Raw genomic sequence first — 19024 nt, 5'->3', positions numbered from 1 at the left:
ACATGATATTATGTATGTTTAACACGACTGGGGAATGGATGGAAAGGATTGGTCAAACATAATACAAATTGCAAAGACACACATGAAGGTCTGATATTATGTATGCTTGACAATGCCAGGGAAAGGGGAAGGGAGGCCAACACAAAGTTTGGGCTTGATGAGTAGAGAGGCCAAATACGAAGACTTGGTCTTGGGGGATAGAAAGGCCAAATTCAAATACTTGGGCTTGATAGATGGAGTGGATAGAAGGGCCAAATACAAATACTTGGGCTTGATGATGGAAATGATAGAAAGGCCAAGTACAAAGACTTGGGCTTGATGGTAGATAGAAAGGCCAAATACAAAGACTTAGGCTTGATGATGGAAATGATAGAAAGGTCAAGTACAAATACTTGAGCTTGATGATGGAAATGTTAAAAAGGCCAAGTACAAAGACTTGGGCTTGATGGCGGATAGAAAGGCCAAATACAAAGACTTAGGCTTGATGATGGAAATGATAGAAAGGCCAAGTACAAAGACTTGGGCTTGACAGTGGATAGAAAGTCCAAATACAAAGACTTGGGCTTGGTGATGGAAATGATAGAAAGGCCAAGTACAAAGACTTGGTCTTGATGGCGGATAGAAATGCCAAATACAAAGACTTGGGCTTGTGAGGGGGATTGTCAACGGAAGGGGACTCCGGTGGTGGTTTGGCCAACGGAACTGGGCTTACAACTAATTTTTCGACTGGAACTGAACTTTTGATGAAGTATTGGAAAAGGGTTTATCCACAGGGTTGGATTCGAGGAAGGCGCCAACAGAAATGGGCTATTGAGTAGTGTTAAGAGAATTTTGGGCTTGCTTCTTTCTTGTTAGGGAGCTTCATGATTATATCGGGTGATATGCATGAATGGAATGATATGAATTATACATGACAGGTTGATGCAATGATATGAGGGTCTACAGATGCCCCGAGTGTAGGTACGGTGTAATGAATGCTGAAAGGAATTAGCTTGGGTTGCAAGGCTTCTGATTTACGGGGTGTGGGCTAACGTGACTTCCTGACATCCATATACTGCTAGAGAATTGCTGGGTACCGCTGGATCTTCTGATGCCTCAGGCTTGGTCTAAAAAACCTTTGCAAGCGAGGAAGGGGACTTCCTCTTTCTGGACAGTCTTACCCCAGTCTGTTGGGTATCTGCACAGATTGCCCCAGCCACTGGTTATGAAGCGACTTTGTCATGGATCATCTAAATTTGGCTTATCCCAGTATCTTGGAATTGCATTCCTCTTATCAACCATCTTGGAGAGATTGACTTCTTGTGCTCTTGGGGTGCCCTGCCCTTGTATGAGCCTTAACGTAACTGTGCCTCCGGGTGGATGATCTTCGAGGGAATGCCCTTGTCTAACTGGTCTTCAGAGAGATTTATTGAATCTCGACATAACGGCCTCTGATCGACTGGATCTTGTAGAGATTTATCAACGTGACTGCCTCTGATCGACTGGGTTTTGTAGAGATTTCTCGATGTGACTGCCTCTGATTGATTGGATCTTGAAGCAGTTTTGTCTTCCTACTCCACATAGTCTTTAGAATTATGTCGTGGTGTGATCAAGAGAAGTGACTTGCCCCTGCTCAACAGAGGTCTCAGGCGTTCTTCACTTTTGAGTCATTAAGTTCCTCAATTCATGTTTATTATGGAAGATTTCTGGATGTCAGATGCTTACTCACGAGTAAAACAAATTCATTTTGGAAATGATAATGCGAATGTCATGTTTATGCTAGTTTTGAAATTCCATTTTGTTCACTGGGATTATGACATATAGTGAATGAATCACTAATGAGAATGTCATGTCGATACCAACACAAATGATAAGAAAATTGTTGAGGGTTCAGTTTTAACACAATTGTACTGACTATAGTACGCTTTCGAACTAAACCCTGCTTCAATTATGTCTTTTGAGGGTTGTAACGTGACCTGGTTCACGGTTTTTAGAAAAAAAGGATTTGTGGATCGAAACCTATTCTAACCCACCCACTCTTCGTGAAGTTCTCTAGTCCTATGTTCATCTAGTTCGATACAATCACTCATTTTCCAAAAGGGATTTGGGAGTGAAAATGAACCCACAAGGTTTTCGGAGTGGAAGTCATGCACCTTCTGTTTGGTATGTAGCCACGCGGTTTTGTTATTATGGAGGATTTTCTTTTGACTCCTCTTTGTTGCTTTGTTCTTTCATTTCCCTATTTTTACTGGATTAGTTCTGACTTGCAATCCACAGGGATTCCCTAATTTTTTCCTAAGTCACTTGTTTTCAAGTTTTCGGCTTAGCGGACTTTCATTTCTTTTAATTATATTTTGATGGAACAAATCGTGTGACATTTGTTCAATTGATTGGAAGGGGTGTGACTGCCTCGTGCCTTTGTGGGTGAGGGATAACCAATGTGGACTTATTGTTTCCGACCTCTTGCGAGGGATAAGATATGGTTGGTCCTGAGATATGATACTTCTCTTTTGAAGTTTGAACGCTTGGTCGAACTAACTGACGACTACCCTACCCCAGGTTAAGATTGAGGGTTTTTTATTCAAAAAGAAACTCCTACTCCTTGGCTCAAAGGGGCTAACTAGGGATTATCCTCTTTATAACTTTGGCGTTTAGGATTCGAAACAATGCCTTACATCATCAGCAAGGTTCTATTCAAAAGTGTATGCGCAGTGATATCGTGTTTTCAATTTCATAATTCTCCTTTTGATTTCGCTTAGCGAAAGTTTGATACCGATGATAAATATGAGTGGACACAAATGAATTTATTCAAAACAATGCATATTCATTTCAATGTCATTATTATTAAAAAAACAAGCGAGTTTATTATTGTCGTATCTCAGAAAATACGATTCCTCGCGATAGTCGCGTAAAAAATTATGTTCGAACAGAGTCGCCACCGAACTTTATTTATCCCAATGAAGGAATAGGAAAATATCGATAAAACCTTTGAAACATGGAATAATGGTCGTCGCAACCATATTCGGGTTCGGGAGTCGATTACGCAAGGGGAAAGTATTAGCACCCCTCACGTCCGTTGTACTCAACGGGAACCTTTTAGTTTAATTTGTGATTTGAATGTTAACTTATGTTGTTTGTTTTCTTCGAGTGATAAAAGGTTTGAAAAATAGAGATGGATGGAAACCTCAGAAGGGGGAAAAGAAAGGTTTTTTATTAGTGTGCTCGCCAAGATCTCGCAATCTCGTGCCTACGTATCCTTATGGTGCAATAAGGAAATCAGAGCATTTGTAGTTCGGGGAACTACGACTGGTTGGTGTCTTTTAGTGAACGACTGTTTAGATCGTGTTCTAAAGGAAAAATGTTGGCTTGTCTACTCTCAGCGGAGGCTTAAGCACTTAGTTTGTTGTGCGCATTAGAAGGGATTAAACAGTGTTCTTTCTGAAAAGAATTTTGGTCACACGGGGGTGACAAGTAGAGTTAATGTGTTTGATGTTTTGTTGGATTGGTTTCGATCGCACGGGGCGAGGACAGATAGATTTGATGTGTTGAGATATTTTTGGTTGGATGATGATTACTCGGATAGTCGAGTAAGACAACTCGTATCCTAATAGTCGAGGAGAGGAATCGAATGCTCTAAACCATCTCCCTTTTCATCCTTAATTGTAAAAGGAGTTTGATAATAGTTAAGGTATTTTAAATGGATGATGATTACTTGGACAGTCGAGTAAGACAACTCATACCCTAATAATCGAAAAAGGGAATAGAAGACTCTAGACCACTTTCTTTTTCATATGAGTGTTTATGAAAATAGGTTTATGTATGGTTGATATGTTTTAAGATAAACGACAAATATTCAAATGACTGAGTAAGAGAAATCATATCCAAATGTTTGAGGAGAAGAATCGAAAACTCTAGACCATCTCCCTTTTCGTATAGTTTATTATGAGAATGCTTGATTGAGTTATAAGTTTATGGAAAAACGAAAATTGTTCGGCTAACCGAGTAAGAGAACTCGTATTCAAACAATTGAGGAGAGAAGTTGAAGGCTCAAAGTCATCTCCCTTTTCATTTAACTTATTATAAGAATGTTTTGATTTAAGTTGGTTAGAGGTTTGTAAAGAAATAACGAGTGTCTAACTGACCGAGTAAGAAAACTCGTATTCAAACAATCGAGGAGAGGAGTTAAAGGCTTAAAACCATCCCCCTTTTCATTTCGTTATTATGAAAATAATTTGATTGTGTTTAGGCGGATAGAAATTACAATTATTTAACTCATCGAGTAAGAGAACTCGTATTCAAATAATCGAGAAGAGGAGTTGAAAACTCAAAACCATCCCCCTTTTCGTTTCCAAATGAAATGGTATTTGATTGTGAATGGGTATTTTAATTATTTTGAATAAAAATACTCGATATGGGATCGAGGTTTTAAATTTGTGTTTTGTGAATAAGTTGGATTATTTTAGTGTATTGTTCATCTACTCGATATGGGATCGAGGTTTTAAATTTATGTTTTGTGTAAGAATAATATTGTTGTGAATTCGTTAAGTTAATGTTTTTGTAGAGTTTGGTTGCAATATCTGCCACAAGGTGTTGGCTTTCTCTCTTACTACACCATGTGCTCATAACTTTTGCAAAGTCTTCTTGAAAGGTGTGTTTTCAAGCCAAAGTTATATAAGGGAGAGGCTCTCTCAAAGTGGATTTGCTTTGCGGCCAAAGAAAAACATCATGAAATATCCTACATGTTCGACTGACATTGTGGATTACCTTAAGATTTTAAAGGTAATGTTGAACTTCCTTTAAAATAAATGGTTTACCTTGAGATTTCACTTTGAAGTTGGTGTTATTAGTTTTAGCGTTATTTCTAGCCATTGGATTGCATTGAATATTTGTAATGTGATTTATAAGTTGAAGTATTAGGACTTATATTTGCAACAACCAAAAAAAAATGGATTGGTGTTATCCTTATTGAAGTTCCTTTTAAATCTATCTAAAAATATGAAATTCTGTATGGAATTTAGTGTTTATTATAAAGTCTTTAGGTATTCAATTTTGACAATTTATTTACATTTAATAATGTTTCAAGTTTTGTTGGAAATTATTTCATACTTAATATTGGTCACACATGCATTTGATAATTTTTTATTCTTTTGTTGCATATCTCTTGATATTTAGTATTATTAACAGTGTGTGTTTTCTTTCAATTATTTAGTGAGATAAAAAAAGTCTTATTTTTCTTATTATTTGTGGTTTTTAATAGGTTAACACAGACATGATGGACATCATAAAATCACTCCATAGAGATTTTTGATGCCAAGACTGTAGAGATGGTGGAGAAACATATTGATGATGTTGAACTGGAAAGGAAACGAATGTCTTGCAATTATGTTTTTTTTTGGATTTGCATTATACTTGTTGAGGTTTAAGAAGATATTTACTATATTTAGGAGTTGGTATTCTTTTACACAAGAAAACTTGAGTCATTTCATTAATCAAGTGTTCTTCAGTAAAAAAAAAAGGAATCAAATCAAAAACGCAACGTCTAGTCTAAGAATTGATCGTTTTTGCTAATAAATGCGTAAAAACGAATTTACTTGACGCTTAACAAACTTCATGTCGAAGTTGGAGTTACAAAGTAATAAATTCTTATTGCAAAAAATAATCAAACAAAACTCGGAAATACCAACTTTATTTGATATTGCCTAACTAAAGTGTCATTTTAAACATGAGAAGGAGTTGAAGCATTTTATACTTTAATATATACCTATCAAGTTATATTTTCATATACAAGTGATACATACGTTTCTTTTACATTACTGTCAGTTTCTTATATAATTTTTAAGATATTCTTTTAAGGTTTACTTAATATTTTAAAACTGAATCCAAACCACAAGGCACCTTTTTTGAGATTGAACTTCGTGAATTTGAAGCATAAAAACTAGAATTTCAATTTGATCTATTAATCTATTTTTTCATTAATCTAATGGAAAAAATTATTTTCCTATCCATCCGTATATATCGATGAATTCAATCTTGTAATATTATAGATGAATTCAGTCTAGCCAATGTATTTAAAAAATTCAATGTATTACTTTTAAAGTTTATTTTAATTCTAATAAATCACTTTAATATTAAAATAATTAAAAAATATTTATAAAATTATAAAAGTGAAACATTTAATATATAGATGACATTTTTATATTAAAAAATTAATTATAAACAAACAAATAAAAAACACTTTTCAATAATATAATTAATATTATAATTTTAAAATTCATTTTTATTTTATTATATCTTTCCAATGCATGAATATACAATTTATCTATGAAATGAATTTAAATCATTTTTTAAATTTAATCTATTAATCTATCCTCCAATCCATCTAAGAAATCACATGTTTTTGCAGATTACTAATTAAGAAAATTCCATTATAGACAAACATTATTTTTATGATGATAATTATTCTTTGATAACAACAACTAAAGGAAAGTATAAAGGGGTTAAAGATGGAACCAAAATAATTAATCTTGATAAATTGGTTTCTCTGATGATGACAATTAAAGAAATTAAACTCATGTCTCAAAAATGTTAAAATCCAAGCAAGTGTTTACAAGATAGAAGTATCTCACAAGACTTGAAGTATGTGAAAATCCACCCAAATGCATCTGAGTGAATATTAAGATTTTAGAAAAATCACTTAAAGCCATTTTGAATAACTTTAAAAAAATTAAGATATAACTTTTTTTTTTAAATTATACAATTTTGACTATATTTTAATCTTCAATAATGTGTATTTATTTTACTTGTTCTGTTGTGGAATCACAGTTGATCAGAGATTGGAGGTTGCGAGGTGCAACGGTAGACTTGAGCTTCTGATGCATTGAGGGAGAAGAGTTGATATGTGAGGTTATTACTCCAACGCTTATGATCTATTTTGTTCAAATGAGAGGGATGAGAGGGGGGAGATTTTAATGGAGGGAAGGGAAGGGGAGGAGAGATGAAGGATATTTTTTAATCATGTGAGATGTTGGATCTAACTCAATTCGATATGACCTTAGCATGTTGTCGAAGTTTGTTCACATGCTATAGTTGAAGTATGCTAGCATTGTAAGCATGTCGAATTGGGCTTGTTTATTATGCTTAATTGTTTAAGTTAGATTGTTATCTAAGTTAGCTTGTGTAATGTGCATGTGTGTAAAAGCCCATTAGTTTAGATGTTAGTTTCCTTATAAATGGCATACTAGTCTCTCATCATTGTATAAGGCAAATGTCAATTAGGATGAGAAATGTTATTTGCTATTCTGTAACATTTGTAATCTTGTTTCAAAGAGAAAGTAAAGAATAACAGTTTATAACTAATTTCATTGTGTTCGTATTGTTTTCTTCTTTTCTACACTTGTAGATTTTTTACCGATCCAAGAAACCAATTATACTTTTTAATTCCGACATCATTTTCACAACAAATCAGATAAGCATTTGGTTCAAAAGAGGCAAGGGGAGAGGAAGAGAGATATTTTCATTAAAAATATGTTTAGTTCAGGAAGAAAGGAAAGAAGTTTTATTAATAATTTATACTTTTATCCTTATGATCTTATATAAATGATATGATATTCAAATGTAAAATATGCATACATATTTTTTTGGTAGTAAATTCTTTAATATTGAGTGATTAAAAAAATTATAATTTATCACATAATGTTAAAAAATAGAGTACGCTTGATTTGGATTATAAGTCTCCGACAAAAATTAAACTATAGACCGATAACAACTTTTAAATTATAATGAATCATCTAACAAAACTTTCTTCTCCCTTCCCCTCCTAAAATTTGAACCAAACAAATTTGGATAGAAATTTCTCCTTCCTTCCCCTCTCCTCTCCTCCATCTATACCGAACCAAACACACCCTTAAGTTAATATCTGAATAAGTTAATGACTAAAATTTGAATTTGATTTTGTGTACCTAGAGAATGACACACTTTCTTTTTATTTAGTGTAGCATTTGTAATAAACCACTATTTTTTCAGCGTAGGATGTGGGTAGCTGTTAGATGTATCTTGGATCTAGACCTCTCATGCTCTTTCCCAACTCTTGCGTTGCGAGCAAATTGGAGAATTATTACCTTATTTGGGTCGTGGTCGTTGGCCTTTGTGACCGTCCCAGAACAAGTGTCCCCCAAGCCATTGTCTCTGTTTGGCAGTGTGAGGGATTTTGTGGTACTCAGCCATTTTTGTTGACCATATCCCATCTTGAATGGAAAGCCAAAAGGTGACATTAATCTCCTTGAAATCCGCACCTTAAATGTACCCTGTGATATATAGCGTATGCATTTTCGTAGGTTTTATCGTAATAATCTTTGTGAACTGAAAATACTCGAGTGTCTTCCTGAAACAATATATAGTGTTGATAATGCTTATTACTTTTTGGGAAGTCACCATACAATCTATGAGAGCCAGTTTTACATGAAGTAGTGCCTATTATATGAGTCAAAAATCAAAAAAAGATTAACAACAAAACCTTTCTATTTAGACATCGCACGAGCTTCTTTAGACCTTGCACGAGCTTCTGAATCACCTCCGTGTTGGACCTCATTTCCCTTCTTTTCCCCTTTTCTCACGGATTTGAAGCAATGAAGTCCGTCAATAATCTCAGGAAATGCTTGAAGATAGTAAGTTCACTTCTCTTCTCTTATTCTTCTTCAAATATTTTATTTATTTTCATCCCTAATTAATCAATTCCTCTCTTAACTAACTGAACCAATCCAGTTATAAACATATTTCGCAAGCCCTAAACCAGAAACCCTAACGCATCAAAGTCTTCTCAAACAGCCACATACAAAACTATCACCGTCCTTAGTGCACGCATGAACACTGTCTCAAGTTCAACATGAGTATGTTTTCTTCTCATTATCATTTATTTTTATTCATTCAAATTTGATTTTATTGTTTTTTTTTCTTGGATGCATATCTATTTCTGATGGTTATTAATGTTATTTAGGGTTTTGTAAGAGAATATATTATCACAGTATTCCATTTCTTCCATGTCTTTGAAAGACCAACTAACTCTATTGAAATTATTGGGTCAGTGGTGCAGGCTGCTGAATAATCATGCAGGAAGGGAAATGATTTGAGGCATTGAGGTAGAAAAAATGCTGACCTTGTTTTTAGGCTTCAATTATTGTCTTTTCACTGCTAGTTTGGCAATTGTTCCATATATATTTGAAGGTTTCTTACTATATAAGGAAGTGTGCTAGTTTGGTTCATGTTCCATGAATTATGCTACAAAGACATTTTGTTTTTCTTGTTAGATCACCTGGTTTTAGGTCGCCTATTACACTGATTTCAAATGATTCTTTGGCATTGTTTGACTGCACCGTGTACCACAATAGAATAAAAAACAATCTAATCTTAATGCCATAGAATCTTATATTGGCTAAAACTATAATTATAGTCATTACATGCTCTTGTTGAGTGTTTAATCCAACTTATTTTATGTACCTTTTAAATTTAAATGTTAGAATCTACGTCTGCCCTAATTTCTTTTTTTTTATCTTCAACTATTTTCTTTCCATTGTTTTTATACTTTTGTCCTTGCAAGTTTCAACTACAGTTCAATACGTTTGGTTTTTTTTTAGTATAGAGACAAGTGTACTAGTTTGGTTCATGTTCGATATATTATGCACCAAATAAATTATGTGTTTCTGGTTTAACTGTTCTGGATCTAGGTCTGCCTAATGCACTGCTTTCAAGTTTGTCTTTGGTGCTATTTGACAATGTCTCGTACTACAATAAAATCAAATAGAATATAATCTTAAATCCGTAGGATCAAATATAATCTAAGACAAAAATTATAGTCATTATATATGTTCTTGTTGAGGGTTTAGCCCATGTTTATTTTCTGTATTTTAAAATTTTAAATGTTAGATTCTGTGATTTTCCCACTTTCTTTATTTTATGTATCTTCATTTATTGTCTTTTCATTGTCATGTTTATATACTTATTTTCCTTGCAAATTTTAACTATAGCTCAATATGCATAGGTTTTTTTAGTATAGAGGCAAGTGTGCTAGTTTGGTTCAGGCATGGTTTTAAATTGCGGTCTGCAACCGCAATTGCACCCGCAATATTGCGGATGCGGTTGCCTCCGCAACCGTATCAGACCGCAATTGCAGTGTGATTTTAAAGTTACACCTTCAGCTATATTATAAACCATATCAAATCGTTTCAATCATGATTTCAAGTATTTTAATCAAAAAACAAAATATTAGAATCCTAAAACTCAATTTACTTCACATGTAATTAAAAAACTTAACATTAAATTGTTTTTCAAAATTGTATTTCAAACATCTACCTATAAAAATTCACACCGCAACGGTCACAATGTGCATCGCAACAAGCGCAATGACCACAATCGCAACACAGGCAACCGCATCCGCAACTGCAATTCAAAACCAGCTTCATGTTTGAGAAGATTATGCTCCATTTAGATTCTATTTTTCTGGTTTAATCTTTCAAGTGATTCTTTTGCCCTATTTGACACAATAAAATAAAATATAATATAATCTTAACGCCATAGAATGAAATGCAGGCTAAAACTATAATTATAGCTACATGTTCTTGTTGAGTGTTTAATCCAACTTTATTTTAAATATCTTTTAAATTTATATGTTAGATTATACGCCCTTTAAATAACGAACATACACCATATCGTGAACATATTGTCAGTCTCCTAAGTTCTCTTATGTATTGTCGAACTTGATCCATTTAAAGAATTTGGTATTGTTCATATAAGTTGTGCAGATACAAAAGAAATTTGTTATCCTGATGGTTCTACTTTTTATACTAATCTAGATACAATCATGCCTATAATGTGTATAGGACACCACTTGCATGTGCCTTTAAGTGCGTTTTAGGATATATTTTATTATGCATAATACAGACGTGCCACTCGTTAAATTCTTTCAAGTCTTGTAATGTTGTCCTTGTTAAGAGTTCCATAACAAACAATATATGGCATGGAACCAATAATATTTTCCTTTTTAAGACATGCCACTCTCTTTCTACATTGTATACTTGTCTCTCAATCTTGCACCTTAATGTCACTAATACTGCTGAATTTGTCCTATATTTTTGTTAGAAAATATATTATTTTCGGTTTTATTATTGTCTTTACTACTACCTTTATTTTTCATTATTCTCCATTAAGGAGAAAATCAATTGTAATAATTGTATTCTCACTATATAAACCAGTCTAAGGTTGACGAATAAAATAGAATAACTTTTACCTACTTTTTCCAGTATGGTATCAAGAGCACTGGGTTAGGGGTTATCGTAAAGCTTTCCTCAACCTATTGTTATTGAGTTAAGAGCACTGGGTTAGGGGTTACTGTAAAACTTTCTTCAACTTATTCTTGTTTGGTTAGGGATTACCATAAAGCTTTCCTCAACATATTTTTGTTCGACCCTCTTTCTTACCCGACCCGATTCACATACCCGTTTAGCCTTCTATGGCGAATAACAACAACAGCTGGCCTTCCCCATCACAGGCCTACACTGGATCCAACCATGGTGAACAACCGCAACCTGAGTCGGGCGTCGGCCACAGAAATGGCGGTGGCCGCAGAAACAACGTACGGACTAGGAACCTTGACGAGGGAAGAAGATCAGACAAAGTTCTTTGGTGTGATCACTGCAAATGCGAACGGCATACACGTGAAACTTGTTGGAAGCTCAAAGGCAGACCTCCTAACTGGAAGAAGAAAAGTGGTCGTGCATTTCAGGCTAGTAATTCTGATCAAGGGCAGCAACCTCCTCCGTCTCAGTTTCCACTCACTACGGAGCAACTAGACAGACTGTACAAACTCCTCGAGTCTCCAACCCCTTCTTGCTATATAGCAACAAAAGGTAATTATGCATTTCTTAGTGTCAGTCTTAGTCATACTTGGATAGTAGATTCAGGTGCCTCCGATCACACGACAGGGGAATCTACTTTGTTCTCTTCATATAATCCATGTACAGGTAATCAAAAAATAAAAATCGCAGATGGATCTTTTTCAGTCATTGCAGGTAAATGGTCGGTTGTGTTGTCTCCAATGTTAACTCTTAAAAATGTCCTTCATGTTCCAAATTTATCTTTTTTTTAATGTTCGTCAGTAAATTAGCCCAAGATATAAATTGTCAAACTATTTTTTTCCGATCTCACCGTGTCTTTCAGGATTTGAACTCGGGGAAGATTATTGGAAGTGCTAAGGAGAGTGAAAGACTCTACTACCTTGACATTGGATCTACATCACAACTGCCTTCAAAAACAATAAGTTCATGCTTTGAGTCTTTTTCTGTTTTGAATAATAAAGATGACAACATTATGGTATGGCATTTAAGATTAGGTCATCCTAATTTTCGATATTTAAAACACTTGTTTACTAAATCATTTCACAATAAAAACTTTTCTTCGTTTAAATGTGAAGCATGTGAGTTTGCAAAGCATCATCATTCCCAGTTTTCAATACAGCCTTATAAACCATCAAAACCTTTTTCCATTATTCACAGTGATGTTTAGGGCCCTAACCGTTCAAGTACACTCTCTCTCAAAAAATGGTTTATCACGTTTATAGATGACCATACACGAGTATGTTAGGTGTACTTGTTAAAGGGGAAATCATATGTTTGTCAGGCTGTAAAGAATTTTATTTCAATGGTGCAGAACCAATTTCAAACAAATATCCAAATCTTTAGAAGTGATAATGACAAAGAATATTTTAACACTATCCTGGAGGGTTTTTTTTCTAAAAAATGGGATTGTACATCAAAGTTCATGTCCTAATACTCCTCAACAAAATGGAGTGGCCAAAAGGAAAAATAGACATTTACTAGAGGTTCTTAGAGCTCTACTTTTTTCAAATAGAGTACCAAATTATTTGTGGGGCGAAGCTGTTTTAACAGCTGCATATTTAATTAACAAAATGCCCTCCAAAATTCTCAATTTTCAAACTCCTATTAATGTCTTCAAAGAATGTTTTCCTAGTACTCGTATTTTAACTGATTTGACTTTAAAAATCTTTGGTTGCACAACCTTTGTTCATGAACATAAAAATGTTGGAAAACTTGAGCCACATGCTATAAAATGTGTTTTTGTTGGATGCTCCCAAACCCAAAAAGGATATAAATGTTTTGATCCAAAAAATAAGAAAATGTTTGTCACTATGGATGTTACACTCTTTGAAAATAAACATTTCTTGTATGACACTCATCTTCAAGGGGGGAGATAAACGAAGACTCATTTAAAATTGAGGACATGAGTTTTTTAACTAACTTATCTTTGCCAGTATAAAAAAATTCCGAGATTTTTACACCTGCACCAACAAAAAATGGCCATGATTCTTTATCTGATCCTACTCTTGTTATGAGTAAGGAACCTTGTGAATTCGAGGCTACATTTTCTCTTATAGAAAACAATGAGAATCCTGAAAATGATGATAATGATGATCTAATTGAAATGCCATAAAATAATGAATCATTTCAACAACAAAAAATTGAATTAGGAAATAGTACTTGGAAAGGAAAGGTTTTTGTGAAAAATCACCATAAAGGAAATGACCAGTCCACATTCAACACTCCCAAGAATCTGAATCGGGGAATGGTCAATTTCCTAACATAAGAAAATGTAAGTTTATCTCTGTTTCTAAGAGTCGTATTTTGTATCCTGATATAGATGATCTTGTTGCCCTTAGAAAACCTGTCAGATCTTGCACTAAACATCCCATGTCAAATTTTATATCATAATCAAATTTGTCTTCATTTATGTCTGCGTTCACTTCAAAATTGTCTAGTGTAGAAATTTCAAAAAGTGTACAGGTTGCTCTAGAAATTCTAAAATGGAGGGAAGATGTACTTGAGGAGATGAAAGCTCTTGAAAAGAACAAAAGTTGGAGTGTTACGTCACTACTAGATGACAAGAAGACAGTTGGATGCAAATGGGTGTTTATTGTGAAGTATAATTCAGATGGATCAATTGAAAGGTACAAGGCTCGCTTGGTGGCTAAAGGCTTTACTCAGACCTATGGTATAGATTACTCAGAGACATTTGCTCCTGTTTCAAAATTAAACACTGTCAAAATTCTTTTGTCTCTTGCTGCTAACATGGATTAGCCTTTGCATCAGTTAGATGTTAAGAATGCATTTCTTAATGGTGATCTAGAAGAAGAAGTATATATGGACATTTTTCTTGGCTTTGAAAACAAATTTGGATCAAATGTGTGCAAACTAAATAAGTCTTTGTATGGAGTAAAGCATCAACTTCAAGTTCTTAGAGAAACAATTGGATCTTTGTGTTGCTAGTTACAAAAGTAATAATTATACAATGTTATTGTTATCGTTATTGTTATTATTTGTATAGTAAAAAACTTAGTTGGAAGAATGTTTATTTAAATTGGAATAAGCTAGCAATCTAAAAGACAAGAGACTAATATTTATGTTGCTTTTTGTAATTGTTTTTCTATTGTTTCTTTGCTCCTTTAATGTTATCACACAACATGAGTTTTGATACGCAATCGGTTAAAATTTAATTCGTAGTTGGTTAAAATTTGATATTAACAAATATCTAAATTTCTAGCTTATGTTATAAAATTTTATAACAGAGCTTCTTTACAAATATCTAAGAAATCACATGTTTTGCAGATTACTAATTAAGAAAATTCCATTAAGAAAAAATTGTTTTCCAATCCATCCGTTTATAATTATCGATGAATTCAATCTTGTAATATTATAGATGAATTCAATCTAGCCAATGTATTTAAAAAATTGAATGTATTACTTTTAAAGTGTATTTTAATTCTAATAAATTACTTTAATATTAAAATAATTAAAAATTATTTTTAAAATTATAAAACTGAAACATTTAATATATAGATGACATTTTTATATTAAAAAATTAATTATAAAAAACAAACAAATAAAAAACACTTTTCAATAATATAATTAATATTATAATTTTAAAACTTTTATTTTATTTTATGCATGAATATACAATTTATCTATTAAATGAATTTAAATTATTTTTTAAATTTAATCTACTAAACTATCCTCCAATCCATCTAAGAAATCACATGTTTTGCATATTACTACTTAAGAAAATTCCATTATAGACAAACATTATTTTTATGATGATAATTATTCTTTGATAACAATAACTAAAGTAAAGTATAAAGGGGTTAAAGATGCAACCAAAATAATTAATCTTGATAAATTGGTTTCTCTGATGATGACAATTAAAGAAATTAAACTCATGTCTCAAAAAAATTAAAATCCAAGCAAGTGTTTACAAGATAGAAGTATCTCACAAGACTTGAAGTATGTGAAAATCCACCCAAATGCATCTGAGTGAATATTAAGATTTTAAAAAAATCACTTAAAGCTATTTTGAATAACTTAAAAAAAATTAAGATATAACTTTTTTTAAAATTATACAATTTTGACTATATTTTAATCTTCAATAATGTGTATTTATTTTACTTGTTCTGTTATGGAATCACATTTGATCAGAGACCGGAGGTTGCGAGGTGCAACGGTAGACTTGAGCTTCTGATGCGTTGAGAGAGAAGAGTTGATATGTGAGGTTATTACTCCAACGCTTATGATCTATTTAGTTCAAATGAGAGGGATGAGAGGGGGGAGATTTTAATGGAGGGAAGGGAAGGGAAGGGGAGGAGAGATGAAGGATATTTTTTATCATGTGAGATGTTGGATCTAACTCTAGTATGGTCGAATAGTAGCTTCTTGGTTCACCAATTCGATATGACCTTAGCATGTTGTCAAAGTTTGTTCACATGCTATAGTCGAAGTATGATAGGATTGTAAGCATGTCGAATTGGGCCTGTTTATTATGCTTAATTGTTTAAGTTAGATTGTTCTCTAAGTTAGCTTGTGTAATGTGCATGTGTGTAAAAGCCCATTAGTTTAGATGTTAGTTTTCTTATAAATGGCATACTAGTCTCTCATCATTGTATAAGGCAAATGTCAATTAGGATGAGAAATGTTATTTGCTATTCTGTAACATTTATAATCTTGTTTCAAAGAGAAAGTAAAGAATAATAGTTTATAACTAATTTCATTGTGTTCGTATTGTTTTCTTCTATTCTACACTTGTAGATTTTTTACCGATCAAAGAAACCAATTATACTTTTTAATTCCGACATCATTTTCACAACAAATCAGATAAGCATTTGGTTCAAAAGAGGCAAGGGGAGAGGAAGAGAGATATTTTCATTAAAAATATGTTTAGTTCAGGAAGAAAGGAAAGAAGTTTTATTAATAATTTATACTTTTATCCTTATGATCTTATATAAATGATATGATATTCAAATGTAAAATATGCATACATATTTTTTTGGTAGTAAATTCTTTAATATTGAGTGATTAAAAAAATTATAATTTATCACATAATGTTAAAAAATAGAGTACGCTTGATTTGGATTATAAGTCTCCGACAAAAATTAAACTATAGACTGATAATAACTTTTAAATTATAATGAATCATCTAACAAAACTTTCTTCTCCCTTCCCCTCCTAAAATTTGAACCAAACATATTTGGGTAGAAATTTCTCCTCCCTTCCCCTCCCCTCTCCTTCATCTATATCGAATCAAACACACCCTTAAGTTAATATCTGAATAAGTTTAGCGACTAAAGTTTGAATTTGATTTTGTGTACCTAGAGAATGACACACTTTCTTTTTATTTAGTCCAAACACACCATTAAGTTAATATCTGAATAAGTTTAGCGACTAAAGTTTGAATTTGATTTTGTGTACCTAGAGAATGACACACTATCTTTTTATTTAGTGTAGCGATTGTAATAACCCACTATTTTTTCAACGTAGGATGTGGGTAGTTGTTAGATGTATCTTGGATCTAGACCTCCCATGCTCCTTCCCAAGGTAACACTCTTGCGTTGCGCGCAAACTGGAGAATTATTACCTTATCTGGGCCGTGGTCGTTGGCCTTTGGGACCGTCCCAGAACAAGTGTGCCCCAATCCATTATCTCTGTTTGGCAGTGTGAGGGATTTTGTGGTATTTGCCCATTCTTGTCGACCATATCCCATCTTGAATCGAAAGCCAAAAGGTGACATTGATCTCCTTGAAATCCGTATCTTAAATGTACCATGTGCTATATAGTGTATGCACTTTCGTAGGTTCTATCGTAATAATCTTTGTGAACTAAAAATACTCGAGTGTCTTCCTGAAACAATATACAGTGTTGATAATGCTTATAACTTTTTGGGAAGTCACCACACAATATATGAGAGCCAGTTCTACATGAAGTAGTGCCTATTATATGAGTCAAAAATCAAAAAAAGATTAACAACAAGATGTAATACCTCAACCCCCCCTCATTCATGCATTCATTTTTAGGTCATTTAACATTTCATATTGCATTTCATCATGTCAATCGGAATTAGATCCAAGAAGCTTGAATATCATCCAAGACACTTTGTTGGTCCTATCTGGGTGATCAGTCAACACAAGGGAATGGCTTGAGATACTTCCAACATGTTCAAATGGGGTCTATTCATCAGTCAAAACGTTAATCTTGAAGGAGCAAAAGTTTGTTCATGAGATGTCATGCTCGCTAGGCGAGCAGAATGGGTCGCCTAGTGAGTCCCAAGAAAAGCCACCAGAATCACCTACGCTCAGAGGAATTTCTTGAACTGTCATGCTCGCTAGGCGAAGCCCACGCGTTTTGAAAAAAAAACGAACGAAAATAAAAAATAAAAAATAAAACGAAAAAAAAACGAAAAAAATAAATAAATAAGTAAATAAATAAAATATAACAGAAAAATCTTGGACTTGGACCTCTCTCATTTGAGCCCACAAAGCCACGAAAATCAGGTTATAAATTCTAAAAAAAATTCAGTGGAAAAACCCTAGAGAGATTCTAACTAATTCAGAGCAACCTCCAGAGACTGAAGGGAACTCATCTGCAAAGAACCAATTCCCTCTCATATAAACCCTAAGATTGTTCTGCAAAGCCAACGATGTAATTCAATTTCAACCGATCCTCCCCAATCAGGTATGCCCTATTTCCACTACTTTATACTTTCAACCTGAAATTTCTGAATGTATGAGGTATTATGGGTGAATTTGGAAGAGTGGGTATCGTTAGGTTTTGCATGTGGGCACATGTTTTAGTATGTATGTCATGTCTTGATGTATGGATCCTTGCCCCCTGACTTTGAATTTTGATACCCTTTTGATGCATGTGTTTGACAAGAGGTTTAGGCCTCCTACACTTGGTTGCTTTTTGTGAGCTCTTTTTGTGAATTTTAATGGCATGATTCATGTGGTTACATTTTGATTTGGGGCAACTCTTGATTGCACCCCATCTTGTCACTCTAACCTGTTTGTTGAGTTTTTTTGTGAGGGCTCACATGACTCCTGAAAGGATAGCTTGCTTGGCATTCCACTTTATTTGTGGGATACCATTTGGAGATTCATTCCGATTACCTGTATTGACTTGTTTTCTTTGGTGGTGCCAGCTCGAGAGATCTCTGGGTTTCTTATTTCTTTAGCTATTATTACTTCGGATCTTTATCCGCGTGGTAGACCTCTTGATCCCTTTATCTTTCCCGCATTTTACCGCTTTCTTAGCTGGAAGACCTCAATAGGAGGCAATGTTTTCTTTTGTTTGTTTACTTTTGTGCCCAAAGACCTCCAAGAAGAGGCACCAGTGCTAAAGACCTCCACGAAGAGGCAATTGACGGATAAAAGGGATTAGTAATCAATCCCCCGTTATTCAGTGTGTCGTTCTTTATGCTCGTACTACATGCTGATGCTTCAGAACAAAAGCCCAAGATCTTTTGTCCGATCAGTCAGTGGAGAGGGTTCCACCTTTCTGAATCCCCACTTTTTGTCATGAGCTCACCCTGTCCAGGGTTAAGAGCTATGAGGTCTTATCCTCATTACCCTTTTGATCTGCTCACCCTGACGTTTAATGTCAGTGGTTAAGAGCCCATTTGATTACCTATTCCATGGCTTGTTTGTCGAGGTTGATATGAC

At 33.8% G+C, this 19024-nt stretch overlaps 1 protein-coding gene across 1 annotated transcript; it reads left to right on the top strand.

Moving 5' to 3' along the window:
* Positions 1-13772: 13772 nt before the first annotated feature.
* On the top strand, positions 13773-14120 carry LOC127094695 (uncharacterized mitochondrial protein AtMg00820-like). The gene has a single exon (XM_051033493.1). The coding sequence runs from the start codon at positions 13773-13775 to the stop codon at positions 14118-14120; it is 348 nt and encodes a 115-aa protein (XP_050889450.1).
* Positions 14121-19024: the final 4904 nt, after the last annotated feature.

The sequence above is a fragment of the Lathyrus oleraceus genome, chromosome 6, assembly GCF_024323335.1.
Source record: "Lathyrus oleraceus cultivar Zhongwan6 chromosome 6, CAAS_Psat_ZW6_1.0, whole genome shotgun sequence".
Lineage (NCBI taxonomy): Eukaryota > Viridiplantae > Streptophyta > Magnoliopsida > Fabales > Fabaceae > Lathyrus > Lathyrus oleraceus.
This window is presented reverse-complemented; position numbering and strand designations above follow the sequence as displayed.